The following is a 25,076-nucleotide window of genomic DNA, read 5'->3' as shown; positions in this document are numbered from 1 at the left end:
GTTTCACATTAGTATTTCAGTTCTGTAAATCATTACCACACCTCGTTTCATTTTCTAACACTTCCAGCTTGTTTGAGGGAGGGAACTTGTTTGAGGGTGTGAAATAGGTGTGAAATAGGTGTGAAATGGGTGTGAAATAGGTGTGAAATAGGTGTGCTTATTTACTTGGCTACCTGGGAGTTTGCTTTCCCTCCATGTTTGCATGTTCACTACAACTCCAACCCACTTTATGTCACTGACCACCTAATGCCCCAAGAAATAGGCTGTAATGGACACTGTCACAAAGCGTCCCAAACTAGCTTGTACCCTGCCCTCGATTTCAGTGTGTAAACGTATACCTCTTTGTGGAGATATCCTCGGCTGAAGCTACCATAGGTGGGCTGGGGAGTGGCCCCTCCCAGGGGGTGCTGAATCGGGGGCAGGTTATGGGATCCGTGCTCTACGGTGCCACTCTAGGGACCAGCAGCACTGTGCCCGCTTTGTCCCACAGCATCTTTGTGCCCAAGGTTTCCCATGGATCAGACTTCAAACAAAGGTCTCAACGTGGCCGTAGTCTGTTGTTTAGAAGAGTCCAGGACAAGGCAAGTGGGTTGTTCTCATATCTGAATGGACACTACTTCATCTGCCCACGGATGGTTACTTGTCTGTCTGAGAAACACACTCACATCTTCCTGTACATCACCAGAAATATCCAGTGTATTTCGTAATCTGCTCAGGAGGAGTCCATTTTCAGTTTCATTGGCAACAAGGGCTGAAGAGTTCCTCTTTCACAAGCCCATGGTGTAATTCTTATGGTGCCAAGGGGAGTTATCAGAAACCCAGTAGCAGCCTTTGTTAGTTCCCTGTTTAAAGTTACCTTTCTTTAGAAAGGAGGAAAATACTGCTGATCTTTTTATCCCCCATATTAAACTTGTATTGTTTGATAAAAAAAAAACAATTGACATGAGAAGCCATCAATATCATAAAATATCAAGGCATGACATTCTGGATAAAAACCAAACCCTAAATCAGAGAATAGGTTGCTCTGTGAGAATTCCTACTGCTTTCCTAGCCCAGCCTGTTTAAAGGGACAGTTCACCCAAATTACAAAATGACACAGTGAACAGGTCAACGAAACCAATCTACACCTTGTCCATAGATGGCTTACAGGGCAAAGAAACCAATCTACACCGTGTCCATAGATGGCTTACAGGGCAAAGAAACCAATCTACACCGTGTCCATAGATGGCTTACAGGGCAAAGAAACCAAAATGTAGTTTTGTCATTTGAGTGGACTATCCCTTGAACATTCTAAAAGATGTGGGCGTGGCCCTGTGATTGAAACACAATAGAAAGAGGATGATAGTAGATATCCTTTATTGGAGAATAACATCTTAGAATTGTTCTTATCTGATTATATTGTTTTAATTATAGTCAGTGAACTGCAACTCAGTTAGACATGTCATGTATACTGCATTACTGTAGTATTTGTGAAATGTAATTTGTGAAGAAAGAAATATACCTATCATAACAGTTTGACATTTCTCTGTAGAAAGTAATAAATAGTTAGTAGTTAATAGTATATCGTGGTGAAGATAATGTAATTAAAGTATCCACGTCAGCCTGGTTGTGAACCCAGAGACAAGAGTGTGAACTACTCCCCATTACATATGTTTTTAATGTCGTTCATATAGCTGCCGAAACTCACGTGTCTTATTCTACTGACAATGAAACACCTATTGCAGGAAGGTCTGTAGCCAGTCCCACGGCTGACTTTACCTCGAAGCTACTGGGATTCTCCTTTGTAAGTGAAACCTTTACGTGTAACGACGTTTGAGTTAATAAGACATTGCCGGTTTCATGTGACAGATCGGTTTGTAAACAATCCTCCACAGAGATCAGCGTCACCATGTTGACATCAGTGCCACCTGGTGGTTATCCTTCGGAAATTCAGAAAAATGCATTTGCGAACATTTTCCCTACTTTTTCCAAGGTCTTCGACCACTCATGGAACATGTTTGCATCAACTTCCCTGCATGAATATGTGATTGAATAGGAAGGGCTATACGTTGACTTGGCTGGAGAGAGAGGAGACTCAAGGCCATGGAGGTGGTAGAAATAATACATCTAATACCGAATTGTGAGAGGAGGTTCAATCTTACATGCAAGGGCATAGTACTACATATGGTAATCAGAATAGCACGTTATATTACTAATCTGAACCCTGGGGGCTAAAAGGCAAATAGCTTAAAGGCAGAGAGCAAATTAGTCTTGAGATTCTATAGCAAATCTGAATGCTATATACATGTGCCATTATAAATGTTGGTTGATACGAAACTGATACAGCTTTCAGTTGAACAATGAGAACAGTGAAACATTTGCTACTTCGGGTACAGACAGTGTTCAGCAGCTTGAGCCAGTTCAGGGTCAGATTGAGTTGAGGCCTCTGTCCTGTGAAGCACAGATAAGTATGGAAAACACTTGTATACTTAGGACCATTTGGAGTTACGTGTGTTCACTGAAGTATGTTATTCGTGATATGATTGTAAGCGAAGACATGTAAAAAGATGTGACATGTAAAAAGATGGTTCTCCACCGTCATCAAAGGATGTTTACACCTCACAAATTGATTTGGAGACTAGTGAGAGATGCTTACTGGCAGTGCCAGTCTGGCCAATGAGGTTCTTCTATAAGAGGACTAATCCCTTGTAGTCTGACAGGCTCCTTTGCCCTGTGTGTGTGTGTTACTGGGGAAGGGGGTTAAAATCAGGATGTAGACAGATGGCTTCACTAAGCTCCTGAGAGAGAGAGAGAGAGAGAGAGAGAGAGAGAGAGAGAGAGAGAGAGAGAGAGAGAGAGAGAGAGAGAGAGAGAGAGAGAGAGAGAGAGAGAGAGAGAGAGAGAGAGAGAGAGAGAGAGAGACATTTGGCAGTATGGACCACAGGAACAAACAGGACACGAGCAATGGATGACCTACTTGAAGATTGGCCACAATCTCTGGACATTTTTGGATCATTATGGTTGAATTTACTCGGAGGTCCAGAGAGCGTGGATGACTGGAGCGTCTGTCTGTGTCTGCTGGAACATCTCAGCTTGGACCTCATTGGACAACTAGACTTTCTCCTGGAGGACAGAATGGTGTGTTTTAACTTTCTAGGGCCTCTGAGCTCTGAGGATGCCTATGTTTGGATGTTTTCACATTGCTGACTTGAATGTTATGTGTCATGAGAGCAGGCCTGCGCCTGTATACACGGGCGTATACTTGAAAAGGTCCCAGTAGACCTTAAAACAACCAGTCGTGTAAGAGTTCATATAATCTTCCTTCCAAGGTCCTTGATTAAATGTATACAACATGACATTCCACCTGAATGTAACATCAAATGGGAAGGTGATGAGAAACAGGAAGGAATGCACAGATTGAAATTGAAATCGGATCAAAGAAACGAGGCTGTCTCAGGTGGAATAGAGACTCAAATAGTATCTCAATGTAGGTGACTACATAGAACTGAGTTCCTCAACCACCTGATCATTTTCTTGGAGATGTATTTTTGTGACCCTGTAGAGCTCTGGAAGAGCCAGGATTAAATTAGTGTTTTTCTTAATAAAAACCAATTTCTTTACACAGCACACCTGTGTCTTTACCTTTGAGTCATTTCCTGTGCCTAACCCCCCTTAGACAGTGTAAACCCCTTGCACTGTCACAAAGAGTGTCTCATGTAGAGATGTAGTCTCAGTTTACATAACTCTCAGTAGGTCTGTATCCCAATGCCAGTGTCTGAGGCTGGGATAAATGGACACATCCTGTAGAAACCCATTGACATGGTTTTAGGATGCCTACTTTACAGTTAGGCCTTCAGATTTGGTCTATAGCCATTGATCATTGAAGAATGTAACTTTTAAAGGCTGTCTTTCCCCATGCCTCAGAACCCAAAATATAATCAGTGTATATATATATATATATATATATTTCTCCATTGTTTGTTAAACATATCATTTTGATCTGAATGGTCAGGCCTTGCATCCACAGCTCCATATCCGAATTTGAGAGTGGTTCCATTTTTCCAGCTCCATGCCCCATTAGTTTGTGTGGTCATAATATTGTATTTATTTAATGTAACCTTTATTTAACTAGGCAACTCAGTTAAGAACAAATTATTATTTACATTGATGGCATATTATGTAGGCTACATAATTGAAATAATTGAAGCCTACAGAATATTAGATAGCCTACAGCTATCTGAGCAGCTTACTGATCGCTGCAGCTGTACATAGCCCATCTATAAATAGCCCATCCAACTACCTCATCCCCATATTGTTTTTATTTACTTTTTTGTTCTTTTGAACACCAGTATTTCTACATGCACATCATCATCTGCACATCTATCACTCCGGTGTTAATTTGCTAAATTGTAATTACTTCCCTACTATGGCCTATGTATCAATTTATCCCAGCCTCAGACCTACTGTACATAGATTGTTCTATTGTTATTGACTGTGCGTTTGTTTATGTGTAACTCTGTGCTGTTGTTTTTGTCGCACTGCTTTGCTTTATCTTGGCCAGGTCGCAGTTGTAAATGAAAACTTGTTCTCAACTGGCCTACCTGGTTAAATAAAGGTGAGAAAAAGAAGAAAAAAAACATAATTTAAACTAGCCTACGGAATATTATATAGCCTACATAATTGAATTAGCCTACGGAATATTATATAGCCTACATAATTGAATTAGCCTACAGAATATTATATAGCCTACATAATTGAATTAGCCTACAGAATATTATATAGCCTACATAATTGAATTAGCCTACGGAATATTATATAGCCTACATAATTGAATTAGCCTACAGAATATTATATAGCCTACATAATTGAATTAGCCTACAGAACATTATATAGCCTACATAATTGAATTAGCCTACAGAATATGATATAGCCTACATAATTGAATTAGCCTACAGAATATTATATAGCCTACATAATTGAATTAGCCTACAGAACATTAGATGGCCCACATAATTGAATTAGCCTACAGAATATTAGATAGCCTACATACTTGAATTAGCCCACAGAATATTAGATGGCCCACATAATTGAATTAGCCTACAGAATATTAGCCTACCTAATTTAAATAGCCTACAGAATATTATATAGCCTACATAATTGAATTAGCCTACATAATATTAGTCTACATAATTTAAATAGCCTACAGAATATTAGATAGCCTACATAATTTAAATAGCCTACAGAATATTAGATATCCTACATAATTGAATTAGCCTAGAGAATATTAGATAACCTACATAATTGAATTAGCCTAGAGAATATTAGTCAACATAATTTAAATAGCCTACATAATATTAGATTGCCTACATAGTTTAATTAGCCTACATAATATTAGATAGCCTACATAGTTTAATTAGCCTACATAATATTAGATAGCCTACATAGTTTAATTAGCCTACATAATATTAGATAGCCTACATAGTTTAATTAGCCTACATAATATTAGATAGCCTACATAGTTTAATTAGCCTACAGAACATTAGATAGCCTACATAGTTTAATTAGCCTACATAATATTAGATAGCCTACATAGTTTAATTAGCCTACATAATATTAGATAGCCTACATAGTTTAATTAGCCTACATAATATTAGATAGCCTACATAGTTTAATTAGCCTACATAATATTAGATAGCCTACATAGTTTAATTAGCCTACATAATATTAGATAGCCTACATAGTTTAATTAGCCTACATAATATTAGATAGGCTACATAGTTTAATTAGCCTACATAGTTTAATTAGCCTACATAATATTAGATAGCCTACATAGTTTAATTAGCCTACATAATATTAGATAGCCTACATAGTTTAATTAGCCTACATAATATTAGATAGCCTACATAGTTTAATTAGCCTACATAATATTAGATAGCCTACATAGTTTAATTAGCCTACATAATATTAGATAGCCTACATAGTTTAATTAGCCTACATAATATTAGATAGCCTACATAGTTTAATTAGCCTACATAATATTAGATAGGCTACATAGTTTAATTAGCCTACATAGTTTAATTAGCCTACATAATATTAGATAGCCTACATAGTTTAATTAGCCTACATAATATTAGATAGCCTACATAGTTTAATTAGCCTACATAATATTAGATAGCCTACATAGTTTAATTAGCCTACAGAACATTAGATAGCCTACATAGTTTAATTAGCCTACATAATATTAGATAGCCTACATTGTTTAATTAGCCTACATAATATTAGATAGCCTACATAGTTTAATTAGCCTACAGAACATTAGATAGCCTACATAGTTTAATTAGCCTACATAATATTAGATAGCCTACATAGTTTAATTAGCCTACAGAACATTAGATAGCCTACATAGTTTAATTAGCCTACAGAATATTAGATTGCCTACATAGTTTAATTAGCCTACATAATATTAGATTGCCTACATAATTGAATTAGCCTACAGAATATTAGATGGCCCACATAATTGAATTAGCCTACAGAATATTAGATAGCCTACATACTTGAATTAGCCCACAGAATATTAGATGGCCCACATAATTGAATTAGCCTACAGAATATTAGCCTACCTAATTTAAATAGCCTACAGAATATTATATAGCCTACATAATTGAATTAGCCTACATAATATTAGTCTACATAATTTAAATAGCCTACAGAATATTAGATAGCCTACATAATTTAAATAGCCCACAGAATATTAGATATCCTACATAATTGAATTAGCCTAGAGAATATTAGATAACCTACATAATTGAATTAGCCTAGAGAATATTAGTCAACATAATTTAAATAGCCTACATAATATTAGATTGCCTACATAGTTTAATTAGCCTACAGAATATTAGATAGCCTACGTAATTTAATTAGCCTACAGAACATTAGATAGCCTACATAGTTTAATTAGCCTACATAATATTAGATAGCCTACATAGTTTAATTAGCCTACATAATATTAGATAGGCTACATAGTTTAATTAGCCTACATAGTTTAATTAGCCTACATAATATTAGATAGCCTACATAGTTTAATTAGCCTACATAATATTAGATAGCCTACATAGTTTAATTAGCCAACATAAAATTACATAGCATACATAGTTTAATTAGCCTACATAATATTAGATAGCCTACATAGTTTAATTAGCCTACATAATATTAGATAGCCTACATAGTTTAATTAGCCTACAGAACATTAGATAGCCTACATAGTTTAATTAGCCTACATAATATTAGATAGCCTACATAGTTTAATTAGCCTACATAATATTAGATAGCCTACATAGTTTAATTAGCCTACATAATATTAGATAGGCTACATAGTTTAATTAGCCTACATAGTTTAATTAGCCTACATAATATTAGATAGCCTACATAGTTTAATTAGCCTACATAGTTTAATTAGCCTACATAGTTTAATTAGCCTACAGAACATTAGATAGCCTACGTAGTGTAATTAGCCTACATAATATTAGATTGCCTACATAGTTTAATTAGCCTACATAATATTAGATTGCCTACATAGTTTAATTAGCCTACATAATATTAGATTGCCTACATAGTTTAATTAGCCTACATAATATTAGATTGCCTACATAGTTTAATTAGCCTACATAACATTAGATAGCCTACATAGTTTAATTAGCCTACATAGTTTAATTAGCCTACATAATATTAGATAGCCTACATAGTTTAATTAGCCTACAGAACATTAGATAGCACATAGTTTAATTAGCCTACATAATATTAGATATACACCTACATAATATTAGAGACAATTTAATTAGAGCATATATGATAGCCTACATCTACATAATATTAGATAGCCTACATAGTTTAATTAGCCTACATAATATTAGATAGCCTACATAGTTTAATTAGCCTACATAATATTAGATAGCCTACATAGTTTAATTAGCCTACATAATATTAGATAGGCTACATAGTTTAATTAGCCTACATAATATTAGATAGCCTACATAGTTTAATTAGCCTACATAATATTAGATAGCCTACATAGTTTAATTAGCCTACATAATATTAGATAGCCTACATAGTTTAATTAGCCTACATAACATTAGATAGCCTACATTGTTTAATTAGCCTACAGAACATTAGATAGCCTACATAGTTTAATTAGCCTACATAATATTAGATAGCCTACATAGTTTAATTAGCCTACAATATTAGCCTCAATTGTTTATCCCCTAAAAAGTGTCAGTCTCAATGCTTTGTTGTGGTTTCAGATTGTCCATTGAAATTCATGAAGACAGTCCTCTCTATAAAAGCACTAAAGGTGTCTTTTTTTTTGTTTTACCCCAAATTGGAAATGATGGCAAAATTATACTTCCTGTCGAACATTAACACATTTACTTTTTATAACCTTTTGTGAGACAATGAGCATATATTTGGCCAAATTCCATGTTTAAAAATATATGTTTTGTATGTTTTTAACAGTTATTTTGATCAATCCAGAGCAACTTGTCATAGGCATGTTGCTGTTGTTCATTTAAAGTGTTGTGTTTCTGTGATACTCAGAGGCTCAGAAATTGGCGATTGAGTTTATTTTATGTACCAGTACGGTCTAAAATAACCACTGATATGCCTTACAGCCGATTTGGCCACCAGTGTCATCAGACTTGAGCTTTCAACTTAGTTCCAAATGTATCTGAAAGATGAGACTATCAACTTGGTATAGAGACATTGACTGGAATTTAAAATATATAGTGGCTGCCACACCCCCAGGGGCCAAATCTGGGGTGGCTCCATATCTATATATTTTCAGGGTACATACATCTACCGCTGTCCCAGATTTTGTGATTTTATCACAAACTTTGAGTCCACATTTTCAGTTTAGCAGCACTAGTGTACAAAACATAGATTATTTTTCATTCCTCCATATTAACACAGAAATCATCTTAAATTCTTTTGTTTTTATGTCGGTAAACTAGCAGCTCGACAAAGTCCTACAATTTCAGAAAGATTTTAAAAAACAAAAACAGTTTAAAACAGTTTTGACACCTCGTTTTTTTTGACCCCTTGGAGTTTAAGGGGCAATCTCCGATTGGTTTTATTAATAATAATAATACATTATTGGACTTTGATATTATTAATATACGGTATATCCATCGATTCTTGGGGAATAGGCTAAAACATATAACTGCCTCATGTGTTTAGTTCAACTGAGTAGACCATCAGATCACAAAACATAAGCTTGTTTTACTACATTGTTTGTAAAGAACAAATTGTATACAGCCTCAAAAGATGGTTAAAACTATAAAATGTTGATCTCAGGATTGGTCAGTAAGCCGACATGCATCCTTGGCTCTGTCCATTCATTTGAGAGAAGGTACAGTACATTTCTCCAGCCCATCCCTCAAGCTGTTTTTCCAAAACAATGGCGGAGTGTCCACTGTGTTTTTGTTTGAAATGCAGATGAGGCATACCCATTCAAAAAATGAATGTCCCGTTCAAAAAACATAATATGATGCTAGCACACACGTGTCAAACACTTTTCACTGAGGGCCGAGTGTCTGCGGGTTTTTGCTCCTCCCTTGTATTGGATCGATGAATTAAGGTCACTAATTAGTAAAGACCACCCCTCAACTGGTTGTCTAGGTCTTAATTGAAAGGAAAAAACAAAAAGCCCGCAGACACTCAGCCCTCCGTGGAATGAGTTTGACACCTCTGTGAGCTGGAGGGTGTACGCACATAGCCTACATTTCCCGACATGCCAAGTTGATCCAGACACGCGTACTGTTGCTTGACTGTTTCAAAGGTTGTGTACGCGGATTCCACTTTTCGGGAACACAATGTTATTGTCAGGTTATTATACGTGAGAGAAGAGACCGGCTCGAATAATTTCAGCTGGGGTTCAAGGATCGAGGTAAACTTAATATACTTGTATTTGTGGCTTGATATTAACAATACTGTTAACCGTAATTAATTAAATCAACCAAAAAATATCGCTAACGTTAATTTATTGGCTACTAGTCCTTATAGGCTAGATTACAACATTACATTTTCAACCTATTTGGAAAACGTTATAAAACGGGTAAAACGGATGAGTCATATTTGCATTTAGCCTACACAGCCCTTTGGATTTGTTCGGTAGCATTGTCAATGTGTTTGTTTTGCTACCTATGTACCCGCCCCCACAGTCTGTGCAGAGTTCACACAGACAGACAGACAGACAGACAGACAGTGTGTGAAGGTGATGGCACGGTATGTGGGTATAGCAGCAACAGGATGAGCGGTGGAGCCCTGGGTATCGAGATTGTGCTGGTCTTCTTCCTGCCACTATTTCTCCTGCATCGCTATGGACACTTCCGCAAGCAACACCCACTGGTGCTGTTCGGGACCCTCCTGTCCTGGTATCTCTGCTTCCTCATCGTCTTCATCCTTCCCTTGGATGTCAGCACGGTATGTTGTTCCTACCCTCCGATCGTGAGTCAGTTTAGCATTTCCCCCACTATTGGTTAAGGGAAGCTGATCCTACATCTGTACAGAGAGGAAACTTCACCCCAGAGTGTATGGAAATCTGCTCATGTAGAAGAGAAGGCTGTACAGTAGGGGTGTTAAAGTGATGAATAACTGTTACTCTGTCATGTAAAATAGTAGGACATTAAATTGTGCGTGTGTGTGCGCGTGCGCGTGTGTTTGCGTACTCACACGTTCTTATTTCAGACCATATATAACCAGTGTAAGATTGACAACGAGAAACCCAGGGCTCTGACCAGTTCAGACCCCTCTGATCAGACATCCAACTCCTCTGTCTTCCCTACAAGGTACAGTACCAACACATCTGGTTCAGGACGGTACCGCATTCCTCAACTAAACACCCTGTTACGTTATGTATTGAACACCATTGACTTAATTCATGACCAACTTGTGTAGTGACTGGCTTCAATGTAGCGTAAGAGGGCTGTAGTAGAGGAACTCGCTAACTAAGTACCTGGACCAGAGATATAGTTGAATTTGGAAGTTTACATTCACTTAGGTTAGAGTCATTAACTTGTTTTTCAACCACTCCACACATTTCTTGTTAACAAACTATAGTTTTGCAAGTCGGTTAGGACATCTACTTTGTGCATGACACAAGTCATTTTTCCAACAATTGTTTACAGACAGATTATTTCACTTATAATTCACTGTATCGCAATTCCAGTGGGTCAGAAGTTTACATACACTAAATTGAATGTGCCTTTAAACAGCTTGGAATATTACAAAACATTATGTCATGGCTTTAGAAGCTTCTGAATGGCTAATTGACATAATTTGAGTCAATTCGAGGTGTACCTGTGGACGTATTTCAAGGCCAACCTTCAGTGACTCTTTGCTTGACGTCATGGGAAAATCAAAAGAAATCAGCAGAGACCACAGAAAAAATTATAGACCTCCACAAGTCTGGTTCATCCTTGGGAGCAGTTTCCAAACGCCTGAAGGTACCACGTTCATCTGTACAAACAATAGTACGCAAGTATAAACACCATGGGACCACGCAGCCGTCATACCGGTCGGGAAGGAGACACGTTCTGTCTCTGAGAGATGAACGTACTTTAGTGCGACAGTGCAAATCAATCCAAGAACAACAGCAAAGGACCTTGTGAAGATACTGGAGGAAACCGGTACAACAGTATCTATATCCACAGTAAAACAAGTCCTATATTGACATAACCTGAAAGGCCGCTCAGCAAGGAAGAAGCCACTGCTCCAAAACCGCCATAAAAAGCCAGACTACGGTTTGTAGTCATGGGGACAAAGATCGTACTTTTTGGAGAAATGTCCTCTGGCCTGATGAAACAAAAATAGAACTGTTTGGCCATAATGACCATTGTTATGTTTGAAGGGAAAAAGGGGGAGGCTTGCAAGCCGAAGAACACCATCCCCACTGTGAAGCACGGGGGTGGCAGCATTATGTTGTGGGGTTGCTTTGCTGCAGGAGGGACTGGTGCACTTCACAAACTAGATGGCATCATGAGGTAGGAAAATTATGTGGATATTTTGAAGCAACATCTCAAGACATCAGTCAGGAAGTTAAAGCTTGGTCGCAAATGGGTCTTCCAAATGGACAATGACTCCAAGCATACTTCCAAAGTTGTGACAAAATGACTTAAGGACAATAAAGTCAAGGTATTGGAGTGGCCATCACAAAGCCCTGACTTCAATCCTATAGAAAATGTATGGGTAGAACTGAAAAGGCTTGTGTGAGCAAGGAGGCCTACAATCCTGACTCAGTTACACCAGCTCTGTAAGGAGGAATGGGCCAAAATTCACCCAACTTATTGTGGGAAGCTTGTGGAAGGCTACCCAAAATGTTTGACCCAAGTTAAACAATTTAAAGGCAATGCTACCATGTAAACTTCTGACCCACTGGGAATGTGATGAAATAAATCAAATCTGAAATAAATTATTCTCTACTATTATTCTGACATTTCACATTCTTAAAATAAAGTGGTGATCCTAACTGACCTAAGACAGGGAATTGTTACTCGGATTAAATGTCAGGAATTGTGAAAAACTTTATTTAAATGTATTTGGCTAAGTTGTATGTAAACTTCCCACTTCAACTGTGAGTCCCCACTGGACTGTCTGCTGACAGCTGTATGAGTTGTGTTTATTGTCCTGTATTCATGTGGTTTCCTTTACAATGTGTACATAGTGTTGTCTCTTAGGAGGATGACCTGTGCTGCTGTCTCTTTTAATTACAGCACACCTAAAGTATGTCACAAGCCATGGAGCTATATTCCTGATGGAATTCTGCCAGTGTTCTGGCGCGTGGTCTACTGGACCTCTCAGTGTCTGACCTGGTGAGCTCTACTGTCCACCCACCCTGACTGCAATAGCAACCATTTACCAGTGGATTTTTTTCACTCTATTTTTGGCTAATGTGTTTTTGTTGTTTTTATTTGTCTACTCAGGCTGTTGCTCCCCTTCATGCAGTCCTATGCAAGCTCTGGGGGCTTTTCTATCCCCGGTAAGATTAAGACGGCCCTTATCGAGAACGCCATCTACTATGGCATCTACCTGGTCATCTTTTGCTCCTTGCTTATCTACTTGGCTGTCCATCCCCAGTGGCAGCTAACCTGGTGAGTAGACCCCATCACACCTTCTGCATCCCTGTCCCGTCCCCCATCCTAAATCAATCCAACCCAATCTAAACATTAGCCATTCGTAGGGAAAATGCAAATCTGACCCTAGATCAGCATGTAAGCGTCTCTGTCTTCTCTTCCAGGCAGGGTCTGCAAACCATTAGCATCGCAGCAGCAAACACCTGGGGGCTTTTCCTCTTGGTGCTGTTGCTAGGTTATGGCCTGGTGGAGATCCCGTGCTTGTACTGGAACTCCTCTCGCCACGGTTACCTGTTGGCCAAGACCTACTTCAAGGCGGCCAAGCTGACGAAGGAAAAGTCAGACGCCGAGGAAAACATGGATGACGCCATGGAGGTGAGATGGATGAGAAGAACTAAAGGAAGTCGTAAAGTATGATGGTTTTCAAAGGTCCACTCAGCGACGTGTCCGTAAGTATAGCGGGGCAGACCTCCAACATAAACAAAGACAGTACGACGCAAGAGGCTAATCTCGGCAGCATTTTTTTCTCGCGTTCTATGAGAGAGTAGCGCACTCCCGTGCAGATGGTAAATATTGTGGCTCCCTGTGGGCCCTGGTTAAATTTATAGAATGGGGTGACCATCAAATCAAATGTATTTATAAAGCCCTTCGTACATCAGCTGATATCTCAAAGTGCTGTACAGAAACCCAGCCTAAAACCCCAAACAGCAAGCAATGCAGGTGTAGAAGCACGGTGGCTAGGAAAAACTCCCTAGAAAGGCCAAAACCTAGGAAGAAACCTAGAGCGGAACCAGGCTATGTGGGGTGGCCAGTCCTCTTCTGGCTGTGCCGGGTGGAGATTATAACAGAACATGGCCAAGATGTTCAAATGTTCATAAATGACTGACGCCCACCGTTATCTGTGAGGCAGTTCATAACAGATCAGTCTCTCGCTTTGCACTCTCTCTGGTGTTTACACTACTCTTTATAGAGACAGTCATATCGCTGCGTAGAGGTAGGACAAATCAATGCATTGTTTTAGGCCATTGAATGAATTTCTCTTTGACAGGAGGTGGCAAATGTCAACGAATCAATCGGGTACGGTCACCCCCTAAGGATCAGCATTGACACTATTTTGAGAAAGGTAAGAATGTCAGAACAAATTTGAATTCGTCCGTGTGTAAATCAGCGGTACAGTCTACAATGATGATAATTAATCATGTTCACTGTTAATATGAACGACTAAGTCTAAAATAAGCACATCCATTTTAGTGTCCCATGGAAATCCAGGAGAAAATGGTCAGGCTGAACACGGAGGACAGTGAGGATGAAAGCACACAGAGGACCTATCCTTCCAAAAGGAGCCTGGTGAAGCTTCATAAGCAAGTAATTATGGGTTGAACCGCCCCCCCCCTAATGAAACATTCTGACATGTCCCTTTACATGGTCAAACGGTGATTGAATTCGACTCACGTTGTTATTGTGAAAGTAACCCATGATGTACATAGTGTCTAGGAGTGGGGTGATCCTGGTATTGTGTGTTGGCCAGGTGATCTGTGCTGGCCAGAGACACAGTCAAACCCAGGTCCAGTGGGCGATCCTTCTGGAAGAGGCCTTCCATTTAGAGGACGTGTGTAAGAATGAGACCAGTACCTCCCATCAGTTTGTCCATAGTTTCCTCTCCTCCCAGCCACCCGGCTGGCTCAGCAAATACCTGTACACGCCTACCATAGGTGAGTTCAAGTAGGGGACAACGGAATTCTTCAATAGTCCTTCAATAGTCTGTGTTCCAAACGGCAGCCTATTCCCTATGTAGTGCACTGCTTTTGACCAGGGGGCCTATAGGGAATGGGATGCTATTTGGGATACAATTGACTGTATGCCTACTGTCTAGCCACGGTCAGCTTACCTGTGAACGTTGAACTCTGGCTGTCGTGAAAGGACTGTGTTGTGGAAGCTGTATCAGCCCCTTTAGAAAATCCACTTATCAAATGTACACAGAGAATGACTTTATTCGGTATCTTCAACAGACTGGCTCTTGATATTCATCAATTGTGTGTGTGTGTGTATGTATGAATGTATTATTATCTATCCTCATGCGTGTCCCTCCCTGGCCCAATACTCATGCCAATATCTGACTGAAATGGGAACTTTTCAAAAGAGTAAACTCACACACCTTAATTTACCCGGTGCATGGAGCAAAAAGTACACTTATTAAAAAGAAGCAAAACTCCGCACACCAGTAATCTTAACGCATCCAACAATTGAATGGATCTATTTAGCAACATTTGTTGTGATGTTTTCCTACAGAGTGGTACTGGGAGTGTGTGCTGCGACAGTGGTGCTACCGGCTGCTGGCACTACTGCTGTCTCTACTCTCTGTGGCTGTGGTGTGGTCTGAATGCACGTTCTTCAGCACACATCCTGTCCTCTCTCTCTTCGCCATATTCATCCAGTTAGCAGAGAGTGACTACAACTACTTGTACATAGAGGTAGATATTATTTTGAGGATTCTGTGTGTATTGTTAGCCTGGGTGCCAGTCTGCAGAACACAAGCTGATTTGGGACCGGGCTAGTTTATTGTCATGTTGATCTGAAAAATGTCTTACCTGCATCAATAAAGTAACTAATACTATTACTACTACTAGATGTTTAGGATAGCATAGTTGCAAACACAGTGTGGATAAATGACATACATGAAAATGTAGAAGTATAACAGGAAATATGGAGAAAGGTTTTTCTGTTGAGTACCAACGAGCCAAATAATCGTTGTGATGTTCTGTCCACCACCAGATGGCGTGCTTCCTCACTATTTTGTTCCTGTGTGTTTGTGTCTACTCCACCGTGTTCCGCATCCGAGTCTTCAACTACTACTACCTGGTACCTCATCATCAGACAGACGCCTACAGCCTACTGTTCAGCGGAATGTACGTCTCCCACCGCTAAAATATACCGCGTTTTGTGAAGGTGTGTCTATGGTGTCCATTTTAGGACAGCCTCGAAAAGAAGTCTTGCTGAGACTGAACGAAGCTGAGACTGCGGCTGTCCTAATATGGCCACCGTAGATGTCACTATTTGAGCTTGGTTCTAGAGCTTTAGAACTCTACAACATTTCAGTCCACATGTTTGTCAGAGTATCACTTTGAGTACCGTGTGTATACCGTTAAAACGCAGGTTGTTCTGTCGACTGACTCCTCCGCTGTGTCTCAACTTCCTGGGTCTCATCCACATGGACGCCTCCATTTCTCACCAGCAGAGAATAGAGACAGCATACACCACAGTGAGTCACACCCGGTGTGCATCCCAAATGGCACCCTATTCAATATACACCGCCCTACAAACACAAAACGCAGTAACTACGGCAACAGTCAAAATTAAAATATATATATATTTTTTGCTAACCATCCAAATAGGTTGTAGGTAGATTAACTGATGTATCATATTATTATGAAGTAATTTTTTATGCATATAAACTATGACCACTGATTTGACCTATGACCCCTCAAATGATTAACAAAAAATGTTTTTGCAAATGAAAGACAGATAGATATATAATTTATATACATATTCACACCCCTGAGTCAATACATGTTAGAATTACCTTTGGCAGCGATTACAGATGTGAGTCTTTCTGGGTAAGTCTCTAAGAGCTTTCCACACCTGGATTGTACAATATTTGCACATGATTCTTTTTTAAATTCTTTAAGCTCTGCCAAGTTGGTTGTTGATCATTGCTAGACAGACATTTCAAGTCTTGCCATAGATTTTCAAGACGATTTAAGTCAAACTAACTAGGCCACTCAAGAACATTCAAAATCGTCTTGCTAAGGGAAAGGGGGATACCTAGTCAGTTGTACAACGGAATGCCTTCAACTGAAATGTGTCTTCCACATTTAACCCAACCCCTCTGAATCAGAGAGGTGCGGGGGGCTGCCTTAATTTACATCCACATCTTCAGCAACTCCAGTATATATTTGGCCTTGCGCTTTTAGGTTATTGCCCTTCTGAAAGGTGAATTTGTCACTCCGTGTCTGTTGGAAAGCAGAATGAACCTAGTTTTCTCCTTAGTCCTTGAAGATGATAAGCATACCCATAACAGGATGCAGCCAACACCATGCTTGAACATATGAACAGACCTCCCGAGTGGTGCAGTGGTCTAAGGCACTGCATCACAGTGCTACCTGTGCCACTAGAGATTCTGTGTTCGACTCCAGGCTCTGTCGCAGCCGGCCTCGACCGAGACCCATGGGGCGGCACACAATTGGCCAGCGTCGTCCGGGTTAGGGGAGAGCTTGGCCGGCAGGGATGTCCTCGTCCCATCATGCACTAGTGACTCCTGTGGCGGGCCGGGCGCAGTGCACGCTGACATGGTCGCCAGGTGTATGGTGTTTCCTCCGACACATTGATGCAGCTGGTTTCCGGGTTAAGTGGGCATTGTGTCAAGAAGCAGTGCGGTTTGGTTGGGTTGTGTTTCGGAGGACGCACGGCTTTCGACCTTCGCCTCTCCCGAGTCCGTACGGGATTTGCAGCGATGAGACAAGACTGCAACTACCAATTTGATACCACGAAATTAGGGAGAACAATTTTTTTTTTTAAAGAAAGAAAAAAGAAGAGTGGTACTCAGTAATGTGTTGTGTTGGATTTTCCCCAAACATAAAACTTTGTATTCAGCACATAAAGTTAATTTCTTTGCTGTTTTTTGTTGTTGCAGTTTTACTCTAGTGACTTATTGCAAACAGGATGCATGGATGCATATGTTTAATTCTGTACAGGCTTCCTTCTTTTCACTCTGTCATTTAGGTTAGTATTGTGGAGTAACTACAATGTTATTAATCTATCCTCTGTTCTCCTATCACAGCTATTAAACTCTGTAACTGTTTTACATTTACATTTACATTTAAGTCATTTAGCAGACGCTCTTATCCAGAGTTTTAAATTCACCATTGGCCTCATGGTGAAATCCATGAGCGGTTTCCTTCCTCTTTGGCAACTGAGTTAAGAATGATGCCTGTATATTTGTAGTGGCTGGGTGTGTAGTGGCTGGGTGTGTAGTGGCTGGGTGTAATTAATAACTACACCATGCTCAAAGGGATATTCAATGTCTGCTTTTTTTTACCCATCTACTAATAGGTGCCCTTCTTTGCGATACTTTGGAAAACGTCCCTGGTCTTTTTTGTTGAATCTTTGTTTGAAATTCACTGCTCGACTGAGGGACCTTACAATTGTCTGTATGTGTGGGGTCCAGAGATGAGGTAGTCATTAACAATGCATGTTAAACACTCAGAGTAAGCCCATGTGATTTGTTAAGCATTTCTTTGTCCTGAACTTATTTAGGCAAGTCATAACAAAGCTTTTGAATACTTATTGACTCAAGACATTTCAGCTTTTCATTTTTTATTAGTTAGTAAACATCATTCCACTTTGACATTATGTGGTATTATGTGTAGGCCAGTGACACAACATTTCAATTGAATCCATTTTAAATTCAGGCTGTAAACACAACAAAATGTGTAAAAAGTCAAGGGGTGTGAATACTTTCTGAAGGCACTGTATGTGGTTAATGCAAAGTGCAGTATCTACAATCTAAATGTGTTGATCCAACTTTCTTGTTGTTTTTCTGTTTGATGGGACCTTTTTGAGAGTTCTCACTACATTCCAACTGTATTTAATGATATGTAGTTGTGTTTTCATGTTTTGAATGTTGTATTGTAGTAACCCTCAATAATCCTTTCGCCATAGAACTATTTCATCACGCAGAATGTTTATACTAAATATGTCTTTGTGCAGCATCTACAAAATCGAAATGTGTTTATTCAACTTTCTTGTTGTTTTTTCTGTTTTGACTTTGTATGGTAATTTATTTGACTTAAGGGTCATAGGTCAAATCAATGGTCATGGTTTATAAAAATAACTTCATAATCGGATGATACATTTTTTAATATTTTTTATTTGTCTGTTATTTTACCAGGTAAGTTGACTGAGAACACATTCACATTTACAGCAACGACCTGGGGAATAGTTACAGGGGAGAGGAGGGGGATGAATGAGCCAATTGTAAACTGGGGATTATTAGGTGACCATGATGGTCATCAGTGTATCACTTATCTACCTACAACATATTTGACATCTTTGGCTGGACAGTAAATGCATTTTAAAGACATTTTTCTCAGGTTCATTGTTTGCGTACTTACTGCTCGTTGCCTTTGCTTGGCAGAGTGGGAAACGGGAGTCAAAACATGGTGTGAAAAAGCCGAAGTGCAAATGTCACACTCCATTTTCTCTGAAACTGAACATATTTGAACCAGGACACTTTGCCACAAGTTAAAACAGATACTGCGAAGCCTTATTTTAGTCTTAACTACATTTTTGACCAAAAGTGTAGTTTCTGCGTTTTTGCCTTTTGTAGGGCAGTATAGACCCCACAGTGGAGGTGTCATAATACCCATAAAACCTAGCGGTCAAACAGGGAAATCGTTACAATCGTTTTCCCACCATTCATTTTTCCCGCAGTGCATTTTAGAAACACTTAAAATATGGGTTGTGGGAAAATGGATTGAATTTGACCGCTAGGTTTTATGAGTATTATGACTCATACTGTGGTAGTCTATAGTGCACTACTCTAGACCAGAGCCCTATTTCCTATGTCGTGCACTACTTTTTGCCTAGAGCCCTATTCCCTATTTAGGGAATACAGTGCCATTTTGGGACGTAGCCTCGGTCACATGGGCTCTCTCATTGTAAAGGAAAACTAGTCAAGTCGTGAGGAACCCACTTGGCATGCTACTGTACAATGAACATCACCCTACTGGGATTTATTTAATCAGCTAGACTTTCTAGGTATCGGAGCCACTATTTTCTCAACTCCTTTTTTTTTCTTTCTTGTGTCTACCAGATCATGGGCTCTATGCGTCTCCTCTCCTTCATAGCAGATGGTTTCTACATCTATTACCCCATGCTCATAGTCCTCCTCTGCATCGCCACCTACTGCAGGTATGTCTTGACTGCAGGTCTATTTGACATCCTCTCCAGGGGATTCCCATCATAAGACAACAGGGTCTGTATTGACATTTGTCTCATAGTGGTGATCTAGGATCAGTTTGGAAGTTATATGCTTTAACAATCAATGGCTATATTAATTTAAAAGTCCAGAAATGGAACCCCAGATTGTCTCCTTTACCTAGCACATGGCCGTGTGTTTTTCTTCCCCTCCTCCCTGTGTATTTTCAGCCTGGGTACCCGCTGTCTCAACCTCCTGGGGTTCCCACAGTATATTAGTCAGAGCGATGACTTGACCTCTGAGCTGGTGGAAGAAGGCAGAGAGCTTATCAGAAGAGGTACTATTGTAGGGTGAAGTTGCCTCTAGACTCCAATCTTGGATCAGTTTTGCATTGGTTGAGGTTAATATTGTGGGAGGGGCGGCTGATCCTAGATCTGTAACTAAGGGAAACTTCACCCTAGAGCAACAGTTGTACACTCAGCCTGGATGCCGTTTGAGAAGCTCTCCTTTTGGAGTCCAGTGTGGATAAGACCAAGTCTGGGACAATGTTGCCACTATCTCTGCTTGTTGTTGTTGCAGAAAGAAGAAACCGACAGAGAAGCGAGGATGCGGAGAGTCGGAAACGAGTGAGCACGGTCCTTTCTTATTTGGAGTCTTCTCTGGACACTGGAGAAGACCCCGTATCAATGTTCATACCACTGCATTCCCAAACTATGAACCACCCGCCAGCTCATTGGGTTCACTGTCTATGTAAAATGCTCCGGCATGAAGTTTCCCTTTAAGTTTCCCCTGATCCTAGATCTGTACTAGGTACAGATCTAGGATCAGCTTCCCTAATCCTGGATGCAAAAACTGACTCAAGAACGGGCGTCTAGGGTCAACTTAACCCTACACCATGTAAAGTAACTGTTTTTCAGGGATGGAGAGAGCGCTATGGAGAACAGCGAAATGTGAGGAGGAGCAGAAATGGTTATTCCGAGTTAAAGGACAACGACTCTCCCTCAGACAACAGTGACAGTGAGTATGACGTTTATGATGATCATTTTCAACAGACTTTAAATATTTAATGCTTATGGCATAATGCCTGATGCATTATAGCCGTCAATCAAATGTTGTTTTGCATCCCAAATGAACACTGTTCCCTATGTAGTGCACTACTTTCTCTATAGGCCCTGGTCAAAAGTAGTGCACTACACTACATTGTCATTTGGGACTCAAACTTAAATGTGTGTTCTCTTCAGCTGCCCAGTTGACTAGGAGAGAGAGCGGGGATCACACTGGGCTACTTCAGGACGTGGACACCACAAGCCTAGATCCTAGTGATTCTCCAACCCAGAGGTACTAGATCCTAGTCATTCTCCAACCCAGAGGTACTAGATCCTAGTCATTCTCCAACCCAGAGGTACTAGATCCTAGTCATTCTCCAACCCAGAGGTACTAGATCCTAGTCATTCTCCAACCCAGAGGTACTAGATCCTAGTCATTCTCCAACCCAGAGGTACTAGATCCTAGTCATTCTCCAACCCAGAGGTACTAGATCCTAGTCATTCTCCAACCCAGAGGTACTAGATCCTAGTCATTCTCCAACCCAGAGGTACTAGATCCTAGTCATTCTCCAACCCAGAGGTACTAGATCCTAGTCATTCTCCAACCCAGAGGTACTAGATCCTAGTCATTCTCCAACCCAGAGGTACTAGATCCTAGTCATTCTCCAACCCAGAGGTACTGTGCCCTAGTCATTCTCCAACCCAGAGGTACTGTGCCCTAGTCATTCTCCAACCCAGAGGTACTGTGCCCTAGTCATTCTCCAACCCAGAGGTACTGTGCCCTAGTCATTCTCCAACCCAGAGGTACTGTGCCCTAGTCATTCTCCAACCCAGAGGTACTGTGCCCTAGTCATTCTCCAACCCAGAGGTACTGTGCCCTAGTCATTCTCCAACCCAGAGGTACTGTGCCCTAGTCATTCTCCAACCCAGAGGTACTGTGCCCTAGTCATTCTCCAACCCAGAGGTACTGTGCCCTAGTCATTCTCCAACCCAGAGGTACTGTGCCCTAGTCATTCTCCAACCCAGAGGTACTGTGCCCTAGTCATTCTCCAACCCAGAGGTACTGTGCCCTAGTCATTCTCCAACCCAGAGGTACTGTGCCCTAGTCATTCTCCAACCCAGAGGTACTGTGCCCTAGTCATTCTCCAACCCAGAGGTACTGTGCCCCCAGAGGTAGTCATTCTCTCCAACCCAGAGGTACTGTGCCTAGTCATTCTCCAACCCAGAGGTACTGTGCCCTAGTCATTCTCCAACCCAGAGGTACTGTGCCCTAGTCATTCTCCAACCCAGAGGTACTGTGCCTAGTCATTCTCCAACCCAGAGGTACTGTGCCCTAGTCATTCTCCAACCCAGAGGTACTAGATCCTAGTCATTCTCCAACCCAGAGGTACTAGATCCTAGTCATTCTCCAACCCAGAGGCACTAGATCCTAGTCATTCTCCAACCCAGAGGCACTAGATCCTAGTCATTCTCCAACCCAGAGGCACTAGATCCTAGTCATTCTCCAACCCAGAGGCACTAGATCCTAGTCATTCTCCAACCCAGAGGCACTAGATCCTAGTCATTCTCCAACCCAGAGGCACTAGATCCTAGTCATTCTCCAACCCAGAGGTACTATGCCCTAGTCATAGTACCTTGTGGACAGTGGATGACAGACTGGCGCCCAGGCTAGTGCATGGTGGGAAAACATTGTTTTATTATAATGGCAGTAGAAGAGAAAGGGGAATGATTGATCTGATATTAATTCTCCTTGGTCTGTCCCTCTAGGTACGCAGGAGGACGTTACCTCTCCCTGGCGTCCTCTCGGACACACATTTTCAACAATGTCTGAGAGGAGCCCCTGCTCAGAGGCTGTGGGACTGAACTGACCTTTCCTCATTGCCCACACAGCTGCTAGAGTTCCATGGATATTTTCTTCTTCTCTTTTGTCCTTTAGCCTGTTTGTCTGGAGATAGATATTTATTTAATGCACATTGGGGGATCATAATGAATAAGATAACATGGACCAGGGGGTCCTGATCTGAGATCAGCACTCCAACTGTGGTTCCAGTAGTGCCCCGAGAACAAAACATTGTCTGACCTCAGGAACAACTGTGACTTTTAACCTTAGGAACAAGGGATGCATTAGGGCCCCTGACCAAGTGCTTACCTTTTCTCCCCCTCCTTTGATTTCCGTTTGTGTTTTTAGAACCCATTCATTCTGTAACGACGACTCAGTCATTTTATTTTACCTTTATTTAACTAGGCAAGTTAGTAAAGAACAAATTCTTATTTTCAATGACTGCCTAGCAACAGTGGGTTAACTGCCTTGTTCAAGGACAGAACGACAGATTTTTACCTTGTCAGCTTGGGGATCTGATCTTGCAACCTTTCGGTTACTAGTCCAACGCTCAACCACTAGGCTACACTGCCACTCATCTCACAATGCCTCTTCTTTGCCAGGGTATGTATGAGTTTTTAGGGTACAATGATAATACATGTCTTCTTTCTAGGAGATTTTCCTGTGCCTTGATTTTGCTCCATTTTAAATGTTTTTATTTCCATAAATGCTGTATATTTAAATATCGATGTCCTTTTATAGATGCACTGTCGTTTTTTAATCAACAAGTACTGACTGTACTGTTGTTTTTTAAATCAACAAGTACTGACTGTACTGTCGTTTTTTAATCAACAAGTACTGACTGTACTGTCGTTTTTTAAATCAACAAGTACTGACTGTACTGTCGTTTTTTAATCAACAAGTACTGACTGTACTGTCGTTTTTTAATCAACAAGTACTGACTGTACTGTCGTTTTTTATGAATAATAACTGAGCTCAGTGGTGTTTGATGCTTGGACCTTAAGGGTGAGGATGGTGTGAACCATGTTAACCAGTAAGAACTGTGTGAGTCAAGGTTTGATTATGTAAAATCCCCCATTATATCTCAGATCCAGTTTCAATAAATCACCCCCCCCCCCAAAAAAAAAAAAATATTGTGAAACTATTTAGTCAAATATCAATTCAAGGTATGTATTTGTAAATTAACTTTGATCTATATTATTATTATTGATGGTTTATGGTGATGAAGGAATGATTTGACCTCCTCATACCTGCTACTGAGAGACTGCAGGTCTTGTGCTTGCAGGCTGGGTCTGAGTCAGACTGAAACTAGATAAAGAGAAGTAACCACTGTCTGGTTTTGACATGTTGATCTTGAGTGACAGTGGACAATGCTAATGAATTCAGAGAAGCTACTGTACTAGGTTGCCTTATACGGTAACCTCAGCTTATTGATAATAATAATAATAATATATGCCATTTAGCAGACGCTTTTATCCAAAGCGACTTACAGTCATGTGATACACACATACGTTGATGTAGGTGATCACACCACCAGGGAGTGAACACATGTATAAAATCAGCTGTGCCCTTCGGTGGGGTGCAGAACTTACTCTGAAACATGCGTGCCATGTTCCCGTTGTCAACTTGTCTGCAATTGCATTTAATAAAGGTTTTTGATTTATTTACTTAAAGATATTGCTGATTTCACCAATAAGCAAATGATTGACAAGGAACCTACCCCGACAGTGGAGGTCCTTTGGCTCCAGTGTTCTTCTCTGTAGGGGTTAAATGTAGCCCTGAGGCAGGGCTAGAGGATGGGGAGGGGCAGTGACCATGCTGATCTAAAGGATGGGGAGGTGCTAGAGGATGGGGAGTGGCAGGGACCACACTGATCTCAAGGATGGGGAGGGGCTAGAGGATGGGGAGGGGCAGTGACCATGCTGATCTAAAGGATGGGGAGTGTTGCTTTTGTCTCTTGGGGGTTGGAGGGATGAGAAGAAAGTGGGGTCTAAAGTAGTGCACTATATAGGGAATAGGGTGCCATTTGGGACACAACCAGAGTTGGGCAGGCAGGAAACATGACTAATGGTCCTCGCCACCTTTTCCTCCCCTACTGCGTCCTTCCCTCCCTC

The 25,076-nt window shown here is 40.6% G+C and overlaps 1 protein-coding gene across 38 annotated transcripts; it reads left to right on the top strand.

The window, feature by feature from the left end:
* Positions 1-9,690: 9,690 nt before the first annotated feature.
* On the top strand, positions 9,691-24,629 carry LOC118392849 (G-protein coupled receptor-associated protein LMBRD2B-like). 38 transcript variants are annotated; one of them, XM_052461040.1, is made up of 20 exons: positions 9,691-9,916; positions 10,191-10,452; positions 10,717-10,817; positions 12,741-12,839; positions 12,951-13,118; positions 13,265-13,475; positions 14,149-14,223; positions 14,352-14,465; positions 14,629-14,812; positions 15,390-15,571; positions 15,873-16,006; positions 16,254-16,359; positions 19,972-20,069; positions 20,307-20,413; positions 20,656-20,702; positions 20,994-21,093; positions 21,318-21,798; positions 22,478-22,509; positions 22,606-22,733; positions 22,890-24,629. In XM_052461040.1, exons 2-17 carry the CDS (start codon positions 10,279-10,281, stop codon positions 21,419-21,421), a joined length of 2,004 nt encoding a protein of 667 aa, XP_052317000.1. In that variant the 5' UTR covers positions 9,691-9,916; positions 10,191-10,278; the 3' UTR covers positions 21,422-21,798; positions 22,478-22,509; positions 22,606-22,733; positions 22,890-24,629. The 38 variants fall into 38 exon arrangements, with proteins under 38 accessions (XP_052317000.1, XP_052316995.1, XP_052316987.1 ...); XM_052461035.1 differs by having other exon boundaries at positions 22,574-22,733; XM_052461027.1 differs by having other exon boundaries at positions 22,542-22,733.
* The last annotated feature ends 447 nt before the right edge of the window (positions 24,630-25,076 follow it).

The sequence above is a fragment of the Oncorhynchus keta genome, chromosome 14 (assembly GCF_023373465.1).
Source record: "Oncorhynchus keta strain PuntledgeMale-10-30-2019 chromosome 14, Oket_V2, whole genome shotgun sequence".
NCBI lineage: Eukaryota > Metazoa > Chordata > Actinopteri > Salmoniformes > Salmonidae > Oncorhynchus > Oncorhynchus keta.
The sequence above is the reverse complement of the archived record's forward strand: the minus strand, read 5'-3'. Positions and strand labels throughout refer to the sequence as shown.